The sequence below is a fragment of the Podarcis vaucheri genome (assembly GCF_965113315.1).
Source record: "Podarcis vaucheri genome assembly, chromosome: 4".
Classification (NCBI taxonomy): Eukaryota; Metazoa; Chordata; class Lepidosauria; order Squamata; family Lacertidae; genus Podarcis; species Podarcis vaucheri.
Window position 1 is genome coordinate 36,644,315 of NC_138762.1, and position 21,951 is coordinate 36,666,265.

The window sequence follows — 21,951 nt, forward strand, 5'->3', positions numbered from 1 at the left end:
ATATAAATGATGTATATACCAGAGGTCGGGAGGGAGGGAAGTCAGGACTCAGCAGAGTCAAAGGGATTATAATGTGACAAAAAGGATAGTTGGAAAAAGAATTACATGTTGAAAACAATAAAAAATTATTTGGGGGGGAAAAATACAAATATAATAAATTGCTATTGATTTAGCATATCAATCAGAAAGAAGCCAGCAGACAATCTCACTATGTTTTCACTGCTTTAGCAAATTAAAGGAATATAAATGAGATCTATCTATCCATCTCCATCTTCTGTGATTATATTTCCATTAACAGTAATAACTAGTTGGACATATCCAATCCTGATTTTCCACTAGCACAGCAGACTTCTGCTTGCAGAATGGAACTTTCTCTTCTTTTCCTCCACAGCCCCTCGAACCCTCACAATCTGCTTCAAAGGGTGAGCAGGGAGAGAAGACATTCTGTTGTGTGAGTGTTAGACCCACATGCACAGCGTTAGACACAGCCCACAGAAAAAGAAATACAGAAATCAACAGATATTGTTCAAGGATAACAATTTTACTATTAATATACTATATATTCCTATGATGCATTTTCCTGTGATATAAATATACCGTATTTTTTGCTCTATAAGACTCACTTTTTCCCTCCTAAAAAGTAAGGGGAAATGTGTGTACGTCTTATGGAGCGAATGCAGGCTGCGCAGCTATCCCAGAAGCCAGAACAGCAAGAGGGATTGCTGCTTTCACTGCGCAGCGATCCCTCTTGCTGTTCTGGCTTCTGAGATTCAGAATATTTTTTTTTCTTGTTTTCCTCCTCCAAAAACTAGGTACGTCTTGTGGTCTGGTGCGTCTTATAGAGCGAAGTACCTTAAAGTACTTTGAGACTTCCCTTTGACTGAGAAAGTAATGTATAGTCTTACCTTCGCTTACGTATCCCTCTGGATACGTAAACTTTGGGGTGCAAGCGCAGCAAACCTGGAAGCATTTTTCTGGGTTTCACTACACCGCACGCATGCGCAGAAGTGCTAAACCGCGCCATGCACATGCACAGAAGCAGTCCTCCAGTTGCGAATTCCTTGGGATGCGGCCAGACCTCCGGAACAGATCCCGTTCGCAACCGGAGGTACCACTGTATTTATTTAGCAATACTCAGGAAAAGACTTCCAGTTAATATGAAATTATTATTTTTCCTTGTACCCATAAATGTCTGTTTGGCCAGTTAGAACAAAACCCCTCACCTTTCCTAACCATCCTTTTACAGATGGTATTTTCTGTAACCTCCGTTCTTTAGCATACAGTGTTCTGCTGCTCAAGGCGGCGTACGTAGTTCTCCCCCCTCGCCCCTCTTTAATGCCCACAAGAACCCTGTGAGGTAGGTTAGCCTGAGAGGCAGTGACTGGCCCAAGATCACCCAGTGAGCTTTGTGGCCACCTGGGATTTTAAACCCAGGTCTCCCACCACACCACATTGGCTCTCATATTCTTATGTCCAAAGCTTGTGCCAAGGAAATGAACTCATTGACAAACAACAACACTTTGAAATGTGGCCAAAAATTTTTTTATTGGATCTGACTTGCTGGGATATTTTCAGTGAAATAAAAGAAAGAAATAGGAAATAATCTGTTATGTTGATTCAACTCAAACACACTGAATTTTGAAAGTTAAACCAAGTGCAAGTATCAAAGACCCACATTTCCCCTCTATCATCTCCGGTATCAGTCTTCACACATTTCGCAAGAGTGTAAAATGCAAAAACTACTGATATAGTAATTTTTAAAGTTGGTTACTTGTACAGTGGTACCTCGGGTTAAGAACTTAATTCATTCCAGAGGTCCATTCTTAACCTGAAACTGCTCTTAACATGAAGCACCACTTTAGCTAATGGGGCCTCCCGCTGCCGCTGCACCACCACTGCGCGATTTCTGTTCTCATCCTGAAGCAAAGTTCTTAACTCGAGGTACTATTTCTGGGTTAGCGGTGTCTGTAACCTGAAGCGTCTGTAACCCGAGGTACCACTGAACTTACTCCCTATAAAGCTTAATATGTTGGTTTTCAATACCCAGAAGTCCCCCATTTCAAGCAATCACACACAAATATTTCAAGTGCTATATACAGGCATACTTCATTTTGCTGTGCTCTGCAGATATTGTTCCTCACGAGGATGCGGGTACAGCTGCAGGCAGCCAAGCCCCCACTGCCCCTCTTCTGGCCTCTGAAGTGGAGCTGGCTAGGGCTGAAGCTGGGTTTTCCCCCTCCTGCCCCTTCAGCCGGGGGGGGGGGGGCTGGCTTAATAGACCACAGTATAGTGTAAACATAACTTCTATATGCACTGGGAAACACTATAAATCATGTGACTCCCTTTATTGCGGCATTTGCTTGATTGCAGTGGTCTGGAACTGAACCCGGAATATCTCTGAGGTACACCTGTATTCTGAAGACGCAATAACAAATACTGTCTGTTCCCTCTATTATTGTTTGCCCCCCCTTCTGTTTTCTAGTAAAAGAAATGCCAAATAACCCATACTGAGTTTGAGTGTTTCTGCTTCAAAGTAAACCATATTTTTCCTCCATCTTAAAATAACTGCTGGCCCGTTTGCATAGCACCGGCTTGCCACATACTATGCCATAAACTTATGGATTTCCAGTAGCCGTACCCCACCCTTCCATAATCAAGATGGCTTACAAAAACCAAATGTACATTTAGTGTAACATTATTGAAATAAGCAAAGCAAAGCAAAGCAGAATCGGAAGCAGTAGTAGCTGCAAATTAATCTAGTACCCCACAAAAAGTCTGCTGAAATAAGTGAGTCTTTGCCACCTGGGATGGAAGCTCCCTAGGAAAGTTGTCCTAAATTCTGAACACTACTGCAGAGCAGACCGTCTGATGTACAAACTCATCACACATCTGACAACAGAGGAACCTGAAGAAAGGCCTCTTAAAGTGGCCCATATGAGCCGCCATCTTCTTTTGGAGGAGGGGAGAGAGGACTCTTAAGAAAACTGTTTACAACTTTCAAGGGCAAAGCTAGGTTGAAAACAGATAGCCAGCTTAGATAAAACATGATTGTGGTGATGTGCTCCAATTTACCAGTTCCAGTCAGCATCCTAGCAGTCACATTTTGTACCAAATTCATTGCCACTTCAAAGGCATCCCACATAAAGTGAGGAGGCAAGTAATGGGATTGCAGTGACCCCATCATGTACATCCTTCTGCTGCCCAGCTAATAAGCACAAGGAATAGCTAGAGAGCCCCTCTCTGTTAGAAACTCAGATATATAAGCACCTGAAACCTAGGCTACGGTTGCCACAACCGATGGTCTAGTCGCCATTTCTTTTTTACAATGGAGCTTATTAACGTTATTATTATTCATTTTATTTTATGCCACTTTACATTTTAAAGAAAAAAATGGCTAAGTGGTTTACAACACATTAAAATATCAAGTAAAACAATCCAGAATAAAACAGCGACAAGACATCATGGATTGGCTGGCTGGCTGGCAGCAGTGTATTTTGTTGCTGGGGTGCATGCAGCAGCAAAAAACGCTGCTGCGTGCCAGCCAGGTGGTGGTGATGTCAGTCGCAAAACCTGGCAACAAGACATCTTCACTTGGTCACAGTTGGACTCGCGCCAATCCCCAAAGGTGCCTGGGGGATTTTGAACACTATCTCTATGGCTAAACAGCTGGGCAGCAGAGGTGGGGGGAATCAGTTGGGAAGAGAGGTCTGAGGGCTGCCCAGAAGTTGACCACTGCTGGAAGTGGGCTGCCCAGATGCACAACTTCTGCACTAGCTTAACACAAAGGGACGAAATGAGTTCCAGGTCTTTAGTATGACAGCTCCAGCATATAGCTACAGTTTTATATTAAGTGCTATGATGGAAAGAGTTGAATTCCAAATACACTATAGCTTCCATCATGCTTTAAAAAGAACCTCTAAGCTTCAAGTTTTATATTTTAGGTAGTATGTAGGGATATTATGCTGGCTTCTGATTTATTTCCATGTTGGCAGACTAAAAATTATGAAAAAATGCTTTCTTTCATAAAAGTCTTTTTGGAGGAATAGAGGTGAAAGGCATTATTCTACAGGTAGTGTTACCTCCATGGCAATCATTGCAAATCATGTCTATGAATGAAAACAAAACATAAGCTTGCACAAAAACAAAGGGTCAAAGTTATTCAAAATCCTACTGATTTCAATTAGTGAATTAAGCATGTGCGTAGCTCTCCAGCTGAAATCAATGGCATTTAAAAGTAATTAACTTTGACCGGATTGTGACCAATGGCGATTACGTACATTCCTGTATGTATTGTTTTCAACCAAATCATAGTTTTAGTGATAAATTAAGGACCAAAAAATAAAAAAAATAAAAATCAATAAATTGCTGAATGACGTACCTTTTAGGTAAAATACGGCTTTCTTGAGAGCTTATTTTTTGACATGACTCTAGGCTGGCAATGGTTGAGGAGGTCTGTTCATCTGATTGCAACTTGTTAGCATCAGATAGACTAGGATCAGTTAAAAGGTGCCTTTGAATGTATTTTCTTCCTGTTTTCGTCCTCAGAACATCTGTCAAGGTAACTTTGGGTTGCCTGCCATACATATAATAATTAGCATTCTGAAACCCATCAAATGAATGTTTGGTTGAATTATTGTATTGAAACTGTTTAAGTAATCCCGAGTTTTATTAAACATAACTATCAAGACGTTTACAATAAAAGTGAAGAAAAACAGATGATGGCAAATAAGTGAAGGGTCCCAAAGGACAGATTCAGATAAGATCTATCAGAAGAAGTGTTACCGATAATTTTAAGCTCCTGTTGGCATCTTGGCACTGTTTTATTAAATGTCATGCAAAAAATGTAAATCCACTCTCAACAGAAGAAAAAATGATCAACTATAGCAGATCTTACTGTTTAAATAGCTATAAGCTGACAAACTACATATACAAAAATGAATGACAAAACCCTGATTAATTGTGGTCTTTTGCCATCATTTCAGAAGCCACTGGCTGATATTCTTGGATGTGCCAGTCATATCTGCTGACACTGAAGAGAAGGAGCAGCAAAAATAGACCTATAGATGGCTATCTGTTCAAAAGTACAAGACTATTGCAAAATTATTTTTCAACCAACTTTGTATGCATGAGTAATGGTGCAAACTACGAACATGCTACTGAATATGGCAGGCACTGCCTTCCTATGGTGATGATCCAGGCTAGATCTTTTAAAACTTTATTGTATTATAGTTTAGATGGCTCCAATTTGTCTACTTTTTATGTCACTGCATCTTATGTTATGGCCTGCATGCAGGCTTCTGATTTAAAATTCAATTCCTTCTGCATTCTAATGCATCTGTAGCAAATGAAGAGAAGGGAAAAGTGTAGCTTTGCTAATCATCAAGTAGACACTACAGTACTAGGTTTCTTGCTTATTTAAAATATTTGGCTCAAGCCAGGTTCTTACATCTTGCAAGTCACTGACACATAAGTCAACCAGAATACTACAATTCTGGGATGAATGCTTTTTTCTTGATGTTCAGTATAGCTGCACTGAACTATAGGTAAAGTTAAACTATTACCTCTCCACGTGCCTTATCTATCAATCAATTATTTTTCATGTCAAAGGGTATTTTCAATGCAAAACACAGTGTTTGGTTGGGAGGAGTATAAAAGTCCTATGGGAAAGCCAAGGGGCTCACAAAGGAATGGACAAGTTGCTATTGGTAACATAATTATGTTTTCATTGCAAAGAGAAGGACTGAGAAAATAGTCCAAAGAAGATTCAGCATGTGCAGGGGTGGGGTGGGGAGGGGAATAGAGGAAAAACTGCAACTCACTCTTTTCTGAGGGGGAGGAAGAGGCAAGAATGAAAATTCATGTCTCCTGCAGATGTTAATGATGCTAAACAAAAGTTAAGCATTACGAGAATAACTCACTATTGAATAATCCAAATAGCCTAGCTAGAATTAGTCCCACTGTTAGAAAGCAACTAGCTGAAGTTTACAAGAGACATATGTAGACATATTTAATCTCATTCTAAACAATCCCAAAATGGAAGTCACAAGGGTGCTTCATAATGATGCATTGAAAAGTGAGAAATGGCTAACGTAACAGGGAATACAATCGCATGCAATTTATTTTAATAATATGTAGGCAAAGCTGTATTATGTCTAAGACAGCCAGACTTAACAAAACATACCTTCTAGATATAAAAAGGTTTTGCTGAAGAAGACTTAATATTTCCCGTATCTCTACACTGTCAACAGATGGTGAGGTTTGTTGATCTGACTGCAACTGGACACCATGAGTTATATCAGCTATAAGCTGTGTCTTTATGTATTTTCTTCCTATTTCCGTCTTCAGGACATTCGTCAAGATAACTTTGGGTTGCCTGTCATACATATAATAATAATGATGGTGATAAATAAGGTAACTAAAGTCTAAATAAGATACACGAGTTCAACTAAGATTCTTCGGAGGATGTAATAATCCCAACATTGTATTTTCATTTGAGATGCCCTCAGCCAAGAATGTATATTGTATTTTATTTTAGAGAGATGGAAGTAAATGTTCTTTCCACACCTAATCTTTTTACATATTCTTCATTGAAAAAGCTTTGCTTACTATATATTGTGTGCTTGGCCACTGAAGCCTTCTTTAAAGTGAACCTAGTGAATCATGCCTTAAAAGTTTACCAATGCTTGTTTCAGAGGCACCTGCAGTGCACTAATTTATGTCTTCAGAAGTGACAAATGAAAATTAGATGACTTCACTGAAAGATCATGAATGGCAATGTAAAGCTCTGCAAAAGCCAAGGTTGGAAATTTTCTGATACAGAATAATCCTAAGGAAGCCAGAGACATCAGGACTTCAACCTAGAAAGGAAATAGCTGTACGAGAAGAGAACCAGCCAATTCAAAATCCTGGCTAGAAGTGCCTCACAGCTGTGTAATGTCTTCCACTGGGTTCAGAGATGCCAGGAAATTGGAGCAGTCTCTTCTTGTTCCTTCCGAGGTCACTTCAGAAAATCAGCTGGCGTCCAGGACTGTTTAGCAGCGTTGAAATGTCTTTTTTTTAAAAAAGAAACTTTAGAACTGTACAAACCAGCAGCTGCTACGCTGGCCAACCATAAACCAAAGAAGAGACATGAACGCTGCACAGAACAATAAAGAGGCTTCCCTGGAAACTATCATGCCTTTATCGCAAACACAGCATGTAAACATGGCCTCAGAGAGATGATATATGGCTGCTCCGGATTCAAGTCTGCACAGAGAAAACTGTCACATGCTAATGTATTCAAGATACTTCTTAGATATTTTCCACAAATGTGTGCCTATATAAAACACAAGCACCAAATAAAGGAAGTTGCATTTACTTTAGTTCACTTAAAGTCACAGCTACATGCATTTTTAAACAAATTGCATCTCCCACAGAACAGCTGCTAGTTCTGTTGCCTGAGGAACGCTAATAGTCACAGTGATGTAGACATGTATTCACTTCACATTTAAGAACCGGCCTGTTTCTTTTACTACTGCTGGCAACAGAGACAATGGTATCTATTTTATAAGATTATTGACTCAAGCCTAAAGTGAAAGTAAAATGAAAGCAGTGCAAGCTGGGCTGCACAAAATAAAATCAGTACATTTATGGAAACATTCTTTGCGTAGTTATACCTATGATCTACATAACTGGCCATTAAAAACAATATCTGCTTTGTCACAGGCTTTGAAGGCTCCACTGCACTGACTTGAAGTCAAGAAGCAGAACCCTGAGCAAATCTTCAAGGGCCCCCAATTACATACTGAAGGGGACAGGTTAGGTTACCCAAAAACCTGTGTAGTCACACACCCCCAACCAGGCCTCAAGACTTTTTAAATTACTTTCTCTGAGGAGTCAGTAGCTACAAAAGCATTAGCTAGCATTAGCTTCGCTGTAACAAAAAGGCTGAGAAAACAATGCTTTATTTTCCCCAGGCCTCGTGGCCTTGCCAGCGCGCATCCAGCTTATCTTACCCAGTTGCAACAAATCTTGGACACGCTGATGCGCAGGCTTCTCAACCCCCTTTTCCTCGGAAGGGCGCCTGGAGTCCCAAGACAGGAGTTTCTGTTCATGCTCAGGGAAACTCATGAGGAAGAGCTCCGGGGGGGGGGGGGGCTGGGGGGAATATATGCTGTGTGCAATGGCTGTAAAAGTTATACTTGCTTGTGAATTATCACGCAGGTTCCTTCTGTTACCCGGATGGCAGAATAAAAGCTCTTTCTCTGAATTAACCCCTCGGTTTCTGTACTGGCTCCTTCTTCCTTCCCCGGGAGCAATGCTCTTCCCACCCGTAGGCAAGGCCTGAAAGGCTACAATACAAGTCCTCTCCCCAGCTTCCCTTACCCCTCATAATTCTAGGCATAGCACAAGCCAGGTAGAATAATTTCTATAACAACCAAGAAGCATCATTATATAAGGATGAAGCACCAAAGCCAACCTTTTTTAGCCTCTAAGAGTTGTTCCATGGGTAAAATGAGACAAATATATACTGTAACGTGTACTGAGTCCATGAGACACAGCAGGGAGGGAATCTAAAACAGTCCCGCCCTAAAACCCACTGCTCCAGCACATAATTGCTTGCCATGGGGCATATCAACAGTCAAACCAGTGCAATCCCAAAGAATGCTTGTTTGTCACCTTTTAGAGCTGGGGTGGGGAACTTGAGCTCCCCCCATCCCACACCAGAAACCTCTTTGAATTCTGTGGTTTTAAATATCAGGACATAATAACAATCATCTGTTCCTTAGCAGGTCTTAAAATTAGGTTAATACAACCTCAGATGAACAAAAACACATGACATATTACACTGTGTCATGTGAATGACAGAATTCAAATGAGGCTGTGCTTTCTTTTTCCCATGACTGTGTGTGTGTACACCCACACACCAATAACAAAAAAAATACTGGGGAATTATTATAATAATATTTATTTATTTGTTTGTTTGTTTATACCCTGCTCATCTGGCTGGGTTTCCCCAGCCATTCTGGGCAGCTTCCAGCAAAATATAAAAAATACAATAAAACTTCAAACATTAAAAACTACCCTAAACAGGGCTGCCTTCAGATGTCATCTAAAAGTCAGATGGTTGTTTATTTCCTTGACATCTAATGGGAGGGTGTTCCACAGGGCGGGCGCCACTACCGAGAAGGCCCTCTGCCTGGTTCCCTGTAACTTCGCTTCTCGCAGTGAGAGAACCGCCAGAAGGCCTCGGAGCTGGACCTCCAGTATCACAGTAGTGATGGGTGAGCTGGTATGCTTGGCAAAACTGCTAGTATCTGCTGTGTTGTGATAGAGATGGACCAGGGATTCCTCCCATTGCCTTCCTGTGCTGAGAGGCAGCAGTAGAGGTTAGAGTGCTGAAGCCAACATTGTACAGGGACATGATGGCTGGGGATATTGTTGCTCCTACTGATGTCAGCAACCTGCATCAATGCTGGCACATCTATCCAACATAGCAACAATACACTTTCACATCTCTGACTGTGGCAGCATCACCACCCTCCACTGCTATGCAGTGTTGAAATGTAAGGGCAAAGTTCCCCTCCACCTTCTGTTGCCACGTGGTTGACCACTGGTAGTTTTGCCTAGCATACAGCCTCACGGCTCGCCACTTCATTCGAACTAATGGAAATCAAGGAAGTACCCACAATGAACTCTCTGAGGTGTCCAACCATCAGCCTGATTTTAGTAAGAGAGACAAGAAATATTCATATAACAATATGTAAGAGAAATAACAGAAAATCTGGAATAATCCTTTAGCAAATAGCAGGACCAGGCATCTGCTTCCACCCATTATGGTCTAATAATTGGTATAAGATTTTCATTGCATTCTATATTATAATATGGAATAATCATTTTTACTGTCATATAAATTGTTACGGGTCTGTCTAAGCAATACATAGAACTTATGATTATATTTATGCTTAGACCATGTATATGTAGAAACTCACCTGAAAATCATTTGGATATCCATGTAAATATGCTTGATATTGAGGTTTTAGATGTGCAACAAGCCATTAAAAGTTTATAACATTCAAGGTTGTGTGAATCGTTACAAACACAACTTACAAATAACTTGACTATGAATGTATGTCAGTATTAGTTATTGTAATAATCTATCTCCCACCAGTTTAATCTCAGGTATGTTCCTATATAAATTAGAAGTCACCCCTTGCCTTGAGAGCAAACAGAGGAGCACTCTCAGTGGATTATTCAATGACATACAGTCATGGTATTCTCCTCTTGGAGATTCATCAAAGTGAGCCAATAATTTCCCACAAGTGTTGCAAGATTTGTTTCTTTGTACTGGCATTCAAACCCAAACTGGTGGAGATTAAACGTCTATGAATATTTTTGTTGTGGTATAGACAATTTTATATTTTGCTGGTTTCATTGCTTATTTTTAATACTGACCACCACAAGGTTGGTGAGGTTAGAAGCCTAAATCCCCTAAAAATTCAACTTTGAAGACTAAGGCTTCCTAGTCAGGCTGTCTTCTGATTAAAGATGCTTGAACAATCCTATGACTTGTAGGCTGCAATTCCACTTCCCTGGAAGTTACCGTAAGTCCCGATGACCTACTCTGAGCAGACAGATACAGGATTCAACTACATTCTACTAGATTAAATCTGCATACATTTGCATATGAATAAAAACTCTCTTTTTCTTTGTTTCTAGATCGCACACACAGTACCATAGCAGGAATCACCTTAGAAAATATACTCGTTCCTATGTGAAAGAAAACAGAATTCTTCTAGGAAGGCACTTGCCATCTAGAATCATAGAATCATAGAGTTGGAAGAGACCACAAGGGCCATCGAGTCCAACCCCCTGCCAAGCCCTGCCAACCCCCTGCCATTAGCTTTGATAATTTACAAAAAAATTAAAAACCTACTACCAGATTAATCAGGAGCACTATTTTAATTTTTTCCCTTAATTGATCAATCTAACTAACTAACTGTTTAATTAGCTAAACACTGCTGTCCAACATCATAGGCTGGCAGTACCCAGAATACTCAGCACTGTGGCCTTCAGTTCTGAAGCATCCTCCACTTACCCAAATGTTGGTCCTTCATCATCGATGTAACGTTTCTCAAAAGGTCTTTTTCTTCCCCAGTTTGCGTTAAAAATTTTATTTTTAGACCTTGATGTCCACTGAAGTTGAGAGTCAGACGGCAGAGTGTTTGAACAAGGAGGGGGGATGTGAGAAAAGAGGACAGAAAAAAATGAAGGAAAGCCACTGCCAGCAAGTATTGACAATAATGGGCTAGATGGACCAATGGTCGGATGCAATATAAAGCAGATACCTAAACAATTTCATTTATTTCAATTACAGTCTTGAGTCTGTGGTCCTTCTCACTCCTTAGACTTTACCCAAAGGGCTGCACAAGCATTCAGCAAATGAACCCAGTTTCACAGTGGACGGAACTCCTAACTCTCTTATCTCGCTATTATAACAAGTAATTCAATCTGCTCCACGTCCCACAGATCTATGGAAATTATGGAAATGGAATGCTATACAGGCAGACCCTCCCCCACCTACACACTTTCAATATGTTTGCGGCCATGTAAACACAAATTGCTCCAAACCAGGAAGTGACATGGAATCATAACAAAGACGTCGCTGAAACATCTCTGAAAGGATGGAATTGGGGCAGGGGTGGAGCGGGGTATTTGCAAATGTTTTCAATGGATTCCAATTATGCGCAATTTGGCATATTGCATCCCTGAAAACTAGCAATCTGCACGTGTAGCCAAAGGCTGTGATCTCAGACCTTGCATGCATAGTGCAGGGTGCAGAATGATCTCTTTTAAGGGTAGCCTCCCTTCTCCCACCAGGTCTCTGTGCTTAGCGCACCACCAAAAACGCTGTGGAAGCTTGGCAAACCTGCCCTTCCCAATAAAGGATTGGAAAACTATGACCCTCCAGATATTGTTGGACTGTTAACTTCCATCACCTCTGACCACTGGTCATACTCTGTAGGGTTGATGGGAGCCCTGTAACTCTGGAAGACCACAGGTTCCCCACCTCTGCTCTAAGTGGAGGCCTCTCCTTATAGCAGTAGGTTCCTTGGTCAAGCCTTCAGCGTGCAGATGCTCCCAGCAGAAGCAAAGTCATGCATGTGAGGAGGAGCAGGCTGCTGTATGAGCCAAGGCATCCTCCAGTCCATGGGCTGGATGCAGCCAGCAGGCCTCTCCCCATGCCACCCCCTCTCTCAGGCTCTTTTGTCCTGCTGGTTCCCTCTGATCAGCTGAGCATGGCAGAGGGGGGGGGGACAAGATTGCAGGGTGGGGAGGTTTCCCTTGTACAATCTGCCACCACCACAAGTAGGGAACAGCTCAGCAGCAGGGAAGAGGAAGCATGACTGAGTCCTGCTATTCTTTCGCAAGGGCAGTTTATTGCCTTTCTGTGGCGTACACTGAGAAAGGAAACCCCCTTTCAGTACATAGCACCTAGGTGCTCTCTTTCTCTCTGGACACTTGCTGCCTTTTTGTCTGTGTCTGAATGAGAGAGAAAGGGGTGTGTATGAGATGTCTGTCTGTCTGTCTGTCTGTCTGTGTGTCTCTCTGCTTCAGACCTGCCCATTTAAATGGATGGGCTTGCTGAGATGCAGTGTCCTTGCAACAAGCACGTGGGAAAGAGAGGACATAAGTGCTTCTTATGAGAGACCCCTCCTCCGTATCTTGCTTTTATTGCATAGAAAACTGCAGTCAAATGAAGAAATGAAAGGTGTTAAATAGTTTCGTCCTTCTTCATTTTTCATAAAGTGCCAGCTCAATGTGTTATTTATCATAAAGTGCAAAACTAGATATTTAAATACAGTGGTACCTTGGGTTACATACGCTTCAGGTTACTGACACCACTAACCCAGAAATAGTACCTTGGGTTAAGAACTTGGCTTCAGGATGAGAACAGAAATCGCGCGGCGGCAGCGGGAGGCCCCATTAGCTAAAGTGGTGCTACAGGTTAAGAACAGTTTCAGGTTAAGAACGGACCTCCAGAATGAATTAAGTTCTTAACCCGAGGTACCACTGTAGCACACAACATCTTGTGGGATACCACTGTAATTACAGAATATTTAATTTTCAAAACATGAATAATGCTTGCCCTAAAATAGCTCTTCCCAAGCCCTTCATAGCAGTGCAGAAAACAATAAACTTCTGTTTACCTTTTGCAATGTGCGATCCCACGGGTGGGAAAGTCTAGACAGTGGGGACTGAACATGGACATCATCTGACTGTGAGGATTTCTTCTTTGGTATTCGAAACTGGAATGAAACATTGCATTTGCATTTTTTGCAGCAAAAGAATGGAAAAGAAAACAACAAAACAACATTGAACTCCCCGCACTAACATTCAAGGAAAAAAGAGTTAAGGTACAGAAACTAGTAAATTATGATATTCACATTTGGAACTCTGGGCACTGAACTTGTGAGACTTCCAGTGAAGATGGCAACAAGTAAGGTTACTTATCTGTGAACTCTGCAGACTGTTCTGGTTTTAGTTTGCTTTTATTCTGAATACTGTTAAAGACAGCATGTTCAGCAGCATTTAACAACAACAACAACAACAACAACAACAACAACAACAACAACAACAATTAAATTTGTATACCGCCCTTCATCCAAAGATCACAGGGCGGTTCATGACATAAATATATAAAATGAGAACACAAAATACATAATACAGCAAAAACCAATAACCCTTCCCCCACAAACACATTTAACAGACTATAGAATGTTAATCAGGCCTGCTCAAAGAGGAACATATTCACCTGGTGCCTAGATGGGTAGAGAAGGCATCAGGCAAGCATTCCACAAGAAGAGGAGGAGTTTGGATTTGATATCCCGCTTTATCACTACCCGAAGGAGTCTCAAAGAGGCTAACATTCTCCTTTCTCTTCCTCCCCCACAACAAACACTCTGTGAGGTGAGTGGGGCTGAGAGACTTCAGAGAAGTGTGACTGGCCCAAGGTCACCCAGCAGCTGCATGTGGAGGAGCGGAGACGCGAACCCGGTTCACCAGATTACAAGTCTACCGCTCACAGAAAAGGGCCACTCTTGTATTGCCACCCTCCTCATGGAGGAGACACAAGAAGAAGGGGCTTAGATGATGTTCACAAGGTCTGGGTTGGTTCATGAGAGCCATTCAAGGCTTTTAAAATCTAAACCAGCACTGTGAATTGGGCCAGGAAACTAACTGGTAATCAGTGCAGTTGGACCAGGATCAGTGCAATATGTTCACACCGTCTTGTCCAGGTGACAAACCTGACCACCAAATTATGCACTAGCTGAAGTTTCCAAACTGTCTTCAGATGCAGCCCCATGTATAATGCAGTAACAGTACAAACATGTATCAATGTTACGTAAATCAAAGCAATGTTCCTTATGCGTAAGAATTTTAATTTGCCAAACAGGTCAATCTTATGGTCATTGTAGTTATGCTCATGTATTTTTCATTTCTAAGAGTGTGGCATACATTTGTTTATTCGCATGCAAATGTTATTCCGATCCATCCAAATGGTGACATTTTAGAAAAGCTACCAAATATTATGAGCTACACTCCCAAAATAATGGATGTAGATCAAGGACAACTTACTTTAGGCTGACTTGATGATGAATTTTTTCCATGTCCCTCCATAGTTGCTGCTGTAAAAGGCAGACAGAAAGTAGCAGTATTGTGAATCATGTTATAATCAGCATTTCCAAAAGTAGCTAATTAAAGTATCATCAGGAGGCAATGCATATTTCCCAGATGTTAAAGGTAGGCACATCCCGGGTGAATAAAAATGTTTCTCTGGTGATTGCTTTCTCCAAAATCTGTATACAGCTCCAAGGCAACTGCTGAACCCAAGGACGTCAAATCATAAGGAGGCGGCATTAACGACATGCCTATTGTTTTCATTTCTGCTACTGCCAAGGACATTAACTGATAAAAAGCTGGTCTGTGCCGTTTCGTTTGGCAAGTTCCAAGTTGATTGGGAAACAGAACATCCACCAATCCAGGAGCCTTTTCTATGCTAAGCGCTACTTTGAAAGAAAAAGGTCTAATTGGTACGGCATCTTCTGCATCACAGATTTAGACTATTAAAACAACTCTGACACAGGCCTTGTACAAATGTAATGGTACAATGGAGAGGAAACTGAAAATGCCCCATGGACTGGCATGTTCCTCCCTCTTCTTCCTCCTCCGGGCATGTTCCTTCCTTTCCCCCTTTATTCCGCACCCCTTTCTGCACTAGCTATACTGAACATTATGTGTAAATGAGTCTAAATTTCTGAGTGGCTTTTGGCAGATTTGACTACAACATCAATAGCCCAGATCAAATAGGTACTGTGTTCTGTCTGGATTTTGAGTCGTGCTCCTCTTTATAATTGGTGCACACTCAGTGAATCACTAGTAATGTCAGCATATCTCCTTGTGGGTTGACATGTAGTGGTCCATAAGGCTTGGTTTGGAAAGAGATGCTGGGAAAGTGGTAGTGTGAGACATCATCTACAGCAGGGTTGGGGAACCTATTTTTTAGCGTGAGAGTCACATTCTCTCCTGGGAAACCTTCAGAGAGGCCAGCGATAGGCTGACCAGACAGAGCAACAAGGGTAAATGTTATGTCTGTAAAAGAAGCGAGTTCCTACGCACAAGCACATATCTCTCTCCCTGTCCTTCATCCAGTTAAGCAAGAGGCATTATCAGAGTTCAAGGACACATCGCAACCAAGCAAAAATATGCAATGTGCAAAGCAGAACCAGCTGGAATGCAGCCTTGGAAGTGTTCTGAAGCAGTGGCGTAGCGTGGGGGGTGCAGGGGGGGCCGGCCGCAACATCTGGGGGTTAGGGTTAGGGGGCGCAAATCCACGGGTTAGGGGGCGCAAATTACTTGCCTTGCCCCGGGTGCTGACAACCCACGCTACGCCACTGTTCTGAAGGCCAGTCAGTGATGCCTGGAAGGAGCCACGTTTTGACACATACACACACCGCCCAAGTTAGTGCTAGTTAACTATTAGTGTTGCATTTCTAATTGGGAGAGTAAAAATGATACATCTCCCCCTATAATACATACACGTGTGTGAAGTAGAGATATTAACCCACCATGACAGCAAAAAGAACACAATACAATACAATACAGTGGTACCTCGGGATGCGAACGGGATCCGTTCCAGAGCCCTGTTCGCATCCCGAATAGAACGTAAGACGCGACAGTGCGTCTGCGCATGTCACGTTTCGCCACTTCCGCACATGCGCGTGATGTCATTTTGACAGTCTGCGCATGCACGAGTGGCGAAACCTGGAAGTAATGCACTCCGTTACTTCCAGGTCGCTGCGGAGCGCAACCTGAAAGCGCTCAACCTGAAGCTTATTTATTCCGAGGTATGACTGTATCAATGAACAATTGGGGGGGGGGCAAAAACCAAAAGCTTCATGTTACTGTAAAAAAAGGTTGTTCTCTAAAAATCACCTGACAACAAGAGTCTCACCCTTCTTTCAGCAAGACTTTTGTAATTAACAGCTAGATGTTTGACATGACAAAATGCCACAGTCAAACCTTTTCTTGGTCTGGAGACGAAGTAATAATAAAAGCTTCATAGCTAAATCAATGTCTTTTTGTGAACTTGAACCTTGCAAGGAAACATCTGTACATCTAGACTGCATCTTTTGCATTGCCTCAATGTTTACAGTATTTTATCTATTCCTGTTATTATTAATGACTGGGTGAACCGGGGATAACACACCATGCATCTGATGAAATGGCCCGAGCCCCCAAATGCTGATGGCATAAAAATCCGTTAATTTCCAAGGCAATAAAAGGCTCTCGGTTGTTTTCGCTGCGGCAGCAACAAGGACTCCTTTCTGTAAGACAGGTGGGCAAGGGCTTCGTTGTTGTTTAGTCGTTTAGGTCGGACACTTCGCGATACGCATAATATAATAAAACCTGGGGATTTACAACCCCCTGTGTACGTTTAACTAGGACGTGGACGCCAACCGAAAGCAGCCCGGCTTCCTTCCGAGCAAGCATGCACAGGGACTGAGACTGCAACCCTAAACGCGTTTACATGGGAGTAAGAAAGACACACTGGCAAAAGAGCTACGCCGTCAATGAGCCTCCCCCGATCCCACCCGCTCGCCTCTGATGGGACAAACAGCACATTATTTATGGTGCCTGGGAGTATTTAAAATGCAATCACGACCGCAGGACCAGCATCCCTCAGAAAGGAAGCGGATCCGGGCGTGTTCCGGGGGAAAGAAAACAAACCCGGGGTAGGTCCGGCCCCTTCACCACCCGCCCCTCTCTCCTCTCACCTGGCCACGGAAACGCCACGGCACCCTTCCGAGCGCGCTCGGCTTTGTTGATCCGGAGTGGCGCCGGGAGCCGCTTGGTCTGCCCTGCGCACTTCCGGCACAGGCGCCGCCCCGCCGCTTTCTCTTCGGTGGGGAAGCCGAGCCAGGCGGCCACGTGCCGGGCGTTGCGCATCAGCCTCCTCGGTTTTCGGGCCTCTCTCCGCCCTGCTTTGCCTCTCCGGGGCTGGCTGATGAGGCCCTCCCCTCGCATGCACTCACGCCCACCCACCCCCCACTGCAACAGGAAAACAAAGCTTTAAAAAGTTAACATGTGGGGTGGTTGCGTTGGTTCATTTAAAGGAAGAAAAATAGTAAGCCACTCTCGAGTGAGCTTGGCAGCGCGCTTGCCTGCCTTTTCACACAGTGGGTGTTGCGCAAGCGAAGGGAGAAAAAGGTTACTGGTTTGCCCCTTGGGAAAAAACGGAATACAGTATGAGAGATGAAGTGACGCCCTGCAAGGAGATGTCTTTCTGGGCTGGGTTCCAGCCACCTGTTTCCTGTTGCTTGCCCTTTTGTGCTAATTAAGCATAGCTCTAACTGCTATCATGTTTTCCTTTCATTTTCTCTTCCTAAAGATGCACTCTCACCCATTTCAACTACAGATGGGTAGCCGTGTTGGTCTGCCATAGTCAAAATAAAAAAATTCCTTCCTGTAGCACCTTAAAGACCAACTAAGTTAGTTCTTGGTATAAGCTTTCGTGTGCATGCACATTTCAACTACAGTATTGTTCATATGACTTGGCTTACACTTTCTTTCTGCTTGGAGGTGTAGACACAGTCGTGCTCAATCCCAGCAATATTAAAATCTTCACTTCTGTCTCTAGAAACAGCTAGGCATGAGGAGATTACTGTTATATGAATTTTAAGGTCTTTTTATATCTATCTACACACACACACACACACACACACAGTCATACCTCGGGTTACAGATGCTTCAGGTTGCATTTCTTCGGGTTACGGACCTGCCAAAACCTGGAAGTACCGGAACGGGTTACTTCCAGGTTTTGGTGGTCGCGCATGTGCAGAAGCAGCGAATCGCAAGCTGCCATGTGCAGATGCGCCGCTGCGGGTTGTGAACGTGCGGGTTGTGAACACGGCCCACGTTTGCAACCCAAGCGTCCAAGCTTTAATAAAGATCAGGCTTCCTAGTTGCTTTTATTCTCAATATTCTCTGGTTGGTCTGTTATTTTCTCCTACCAATAGAGAACCTACAAAAGGACTCTATATGGCCTCTTGGGTACCCCATAAGGGAAAAGGAGCAGTTTTTTTCTCATCTTGTGTATCTTGTGGGCTTTTTTATTGATAATTTATATACTACTTAATTACAATAATCTCTAAGTAACTGAATACAAGAGAGATAAAAATCAGTTAAAACTATAAAATTAGAATACAGTTAAACTGTCTGCTGGGATAAAAAAATGTCTTAAGCATTCACCAGAAATTCAAAAGAGAGGGTGTAGAATCTTAGAAATGTATTTCTAGTCTGTATGTAACATAACTACAGTCATACCTCGGGTTACAGATGCTTCAGGTTGCGTTTTTTCGGGTTACGAATGCGCCAAAACCCGGAAGTACTGGAACAGGTTACTTCCGGGTTCCGGCAGTCACGCATGCGCAGAAGCGCTAAATCTCACTTTGCTCAAAAGTGCTGAATCCCAACCCGCGCGTGCGCAGACGTTTGCAACCCAAGCGCCCACTGTAATGCCATTTGCTTCTGTAAACAGAAATGCTTGCTGAAAGATATTGCCTGCTTTTTCATATGTGTCAAAGGAAGTTAGTGGAAAGTTTTCAGATACCCTTTGAAGCTCCTCCCTGTTTTTGTATCCTGCAATCCATCAAGTGCTTGAAGTAATTCAGTCCCTGCTTTGTTTCGCCACTAATGGCCTTTTCTTTTCTGTGGAATGTAACAGATAAGGGGCCTGAATTATAAGAAGGTGTGAAGGAGTTTCCCTATGTCTGGTTTTCTCAGGTCTTGATAATAGCCAGGAGGCTTCTGAGAAGGAGGGAGGAGGAAAGATGGGAGCAGGAAAGGCAGGGACAGGGTCTACATTTATCTGGGAGTTCCATAAAAAACCTGAGTTTGCTGCTTCCTGTTCTGCGTGTGTGTATATGATTTTGGTTATATCTTTCTGCATGCAATTTTCTTAATATAAATAAGGGTGCAGTCCTATAATGCTTCTTTGAAAATAACATCTGTTGAATAGTAGAAATTGCGACGCACAAGTAGATGTTTAGATGTGTATTGTGGGAATATGTAGGTTTACAACCCCCTAGGTATCAAGGTTAGTTTCATACATCACATTCATAAGGAGTAGGCATACAATATTCTACACAGTGCACATTTCAAGTTGTGTGGATTGCATAGGTGTAATGTTGTGTGTGTTTTGGCCATATAGGGCACGTATGGCAGTTTTAAGAATTCAGTATGGTGTTTACAGAATTAAAGAACTGGATGAAATGCACAGAACAAGGAAATCTCAATACAACAACGATTAGGAAGCACTTCCCCACATTATCAGTTTTCATGCCTATTTTTAGCATGTGGTGCACAACTGAGTTTGTAAATTGTTTGCCCTTAAATTTGGCACCATAGCTATTATTGATTAGGAAACAATAAGCCCTGAACTACAACATCTTAATAGTTGACTCTGTTCAGACAGATCTCTGAAGCAAAATATCCAGAACTGTCTAGAAGCCTTTGCTGTTATTCTCAAGCAACATGAATGTAAGTATGTTCTGTATTTCGGGGTGTCTGTGCAGGGGGCATAAGGGGAGAGGAGATGGAGGGGAAAGACTGCTTCACAGCCAGAAGTCTTGGCACCAATAAAACTACTTCACTGGATACTGACAAAAAGTCAAGTAGAAGTATACTAGAAATATATCCTGGGTTTAAACTGATCTACTTTTTATCTGTTACTACAGTGGTGGCTAATATTACCCAGTTTAGAGAATGATCTGAAGGTATCTACTAAAGTTTTACACTGAAGTTTAGTGGGTTTGGGCCTCACCAGTACTTTAAAACATCTAATAAACCTCTCATCATTCTGTGCTACTTTGAAAATGGAACAGGATACAAATGCAACAAACAGAAATATTTGTCACTTTTTAAGTTGCACTGATTTAAGTTAAAGTTATTTTCACTGCTGTCCCCACCTGAACAGTGATATTTTAAGATTTTCTACAATATTTTTACAAGAACTTGAATACAGTTGTTTAAGAAATGTATGGTTTTTTGTTTATGTCATGATCTGTCTGTTTTATTTGTAGTGGTCACAGATGAATGAAGACTTGAGCTTCAGAAAACTAATAAATAGTTCAGAATATCCAGAAACTCTCAACTATGACTTTAATAAAAATGGGGAGCTTAGGCATATGGATACCAATGAACCTTTTGTTTATGATTATCAAGATTCACATGCTAATCACCGACATTATCAATTTCTTGGATACTTAATTACGCAGTATGTTTTCGAGCTCCTGGAAAAGACATGCAAACTGCAAAAGGTTTACATCCCAACAGATGCTCCAGACAATGAACGTTGCAGTTTTTTTTTCATGAGTGAGGATGCCTTAACTAATTGCTCAACTCTAGTCGTCCTCCTTCAAGACAAGGGACCTTTTCGTGCAGGTCAGTGGGGACGAAAAGTCATAGTTCATGAAGGCCTCCAACATGGATCTCAAATACCATTCATCATAAAGGCTCTGCAGTGCTCTTGGGGAGTGATTGTTTTAAATCCCAATGATAACTTCATTGAACTGAAGACAGAACAAGAATGCTTAAGCCTGTCTGAGAAAAAAGACTCCACATGTCCACTACAATTACCCTTGACAGTCCCAAAGAGAGAGAGCAGTAGTCCTGAAGAGCATACAAGTTACGTTTGGGACCATTTCATTTCAAAGAGCACAGCGGAAAAGGTGGCTTTCATTGCCCATGGCTATGGAGGTTTGGTTTTCATCAACCTCCTCATGCAGAGAACTTCGGAGGTAATGAACAAAGTAGGTGCTGTTGCACTTATTGACTCCACACACCACACACCGCACCAGACACAAGGCATTTCCCAGGTGCAGGCCTGGATATGGAAACATTGCCGAGAGTGGGTATCACACAGTGAACCTTTAGATAAGTCAATAGGCTTTATGGTGAAAGTGGATTGCCCTACAGTCTCCACAGGAACTGAAAATTATAGCCTGGCTCCTTCCTCTAGTCTACAGTCCATTTTCAATTATCTTAAGAATGCACTGAAAATCTTCACCAAACAACCGTTCAATCGTTCACCTATTCTTACAAGGAGCAAATCAATGAAAACAAGTTAAGCATCTGTTATTCATACCCATTTTTTCTTCTAATAGAAGTTTTGTACTAGCTTCGATGCTTAAGCTTATCGCTGAGGTAAAAGTACTTTATCTAAATATGGAGCATACCATTACCAGTCTAATATCTGTTGTCCCATTTCCATTTCTGAAGCTTTATGTGAATGTAAATGTAACAACTGTTCCTTGTTTCTGGCAAAACTTCCCTCCTTCCTTTGAAAAGTCTGGGGTTTAATCTGAATAAATCACTTTATACATTGCAATTTTGAGTGGAAACTTCAGT

The 21,951-nt window shown here is 42.1% G+C and overlaps 2 protein-coding genes across 20 annotated transcripts in view; one reads left to right on the forward strand and one right to left on the reverse strand.

Moving 5' to 3' along the window:
- SENP7 (SUMO specific peptidase 7) overlaps positions 1-17,585 on the reverse strand; it is a 36,724-nt gene extending 19,139 nt beyond the window's left edge. For 2 of the 6 annotated variants that reach the window (XR_014218858.1, XM_082219706.1), the window contains exons 1-6: positions 17,319-17,585; positions 14,620-14,669; positions 13,191-13,289; positions 11,078-11,175; positions 6,182-6,373; positions 4,379-4,573 (exon numbers count right to left, since the gene is read on the reverse strand). Coding sequence is in view for 5 of the 6 variants with exons in the window: in XM_082219706.1 (XP_082075832.1) it covers positions 4,379-4,573; positions 6,182-6,373; positions 11,078-11,175; positions 13,191-13,289; positions 14,620-14,669; positions 17,319-17,568 (884 nt within the window). In the remaining variant the exon portion in view is untranslated. Of the gene's footprint in view, positions 1-4,378; positions 4,574-6,181; positions 6,374-11,077; positions 11,176-13,190; positions 13,290-14,619; positions 14,670-16,704; positions 16,869-17,318 lie in introns of all 6 variants that reach the window. The other 4 variants (XM_082219707.1, XM_082219709.1, XM_082219708.1 and 1 more) reach the window with 4 other exon arrangements.
- LOC309530726 (putative protein ARB2BP) lies at positions 8,986-21,909 on the forward strand. Of its 14 annotated transcripts, none has more exons than XM_082219763.1 (4): positions 9,008-9,742; positions 13,324-13,480; positions 20,018-20,082; positions 20,625-21,909. In XM_082219763.1, exons 3-4 carry the CDS (start codon positions 20,077-20,079, stop codon positions 21,669-21,671), a joined length of 1,053 nt encoding a protein of 350 aa, XP_082075889.1. In that variant the 5' UTR covers positions 9,008-9,742; positions 13,324-13,480; positions 20,018-20,076; the 3' UTR covers positions 21,672-21,909. The 14 variants fall into 14 exon arrangements, 11 of the variants coding, with proteins under 11 accessions (XP_082075889.1, XP_082075892.1, XP_082075895.1 ...); XM_082219766.1 differs by having other exon boundaries at positions 9,008-9,660; XM_082219769.1 differs by having other exon boundaries at positions 9,008-9,545.
- The last annotated feature ends 42 nt before the right edge of the window (positions 21,910-21,951 follow it).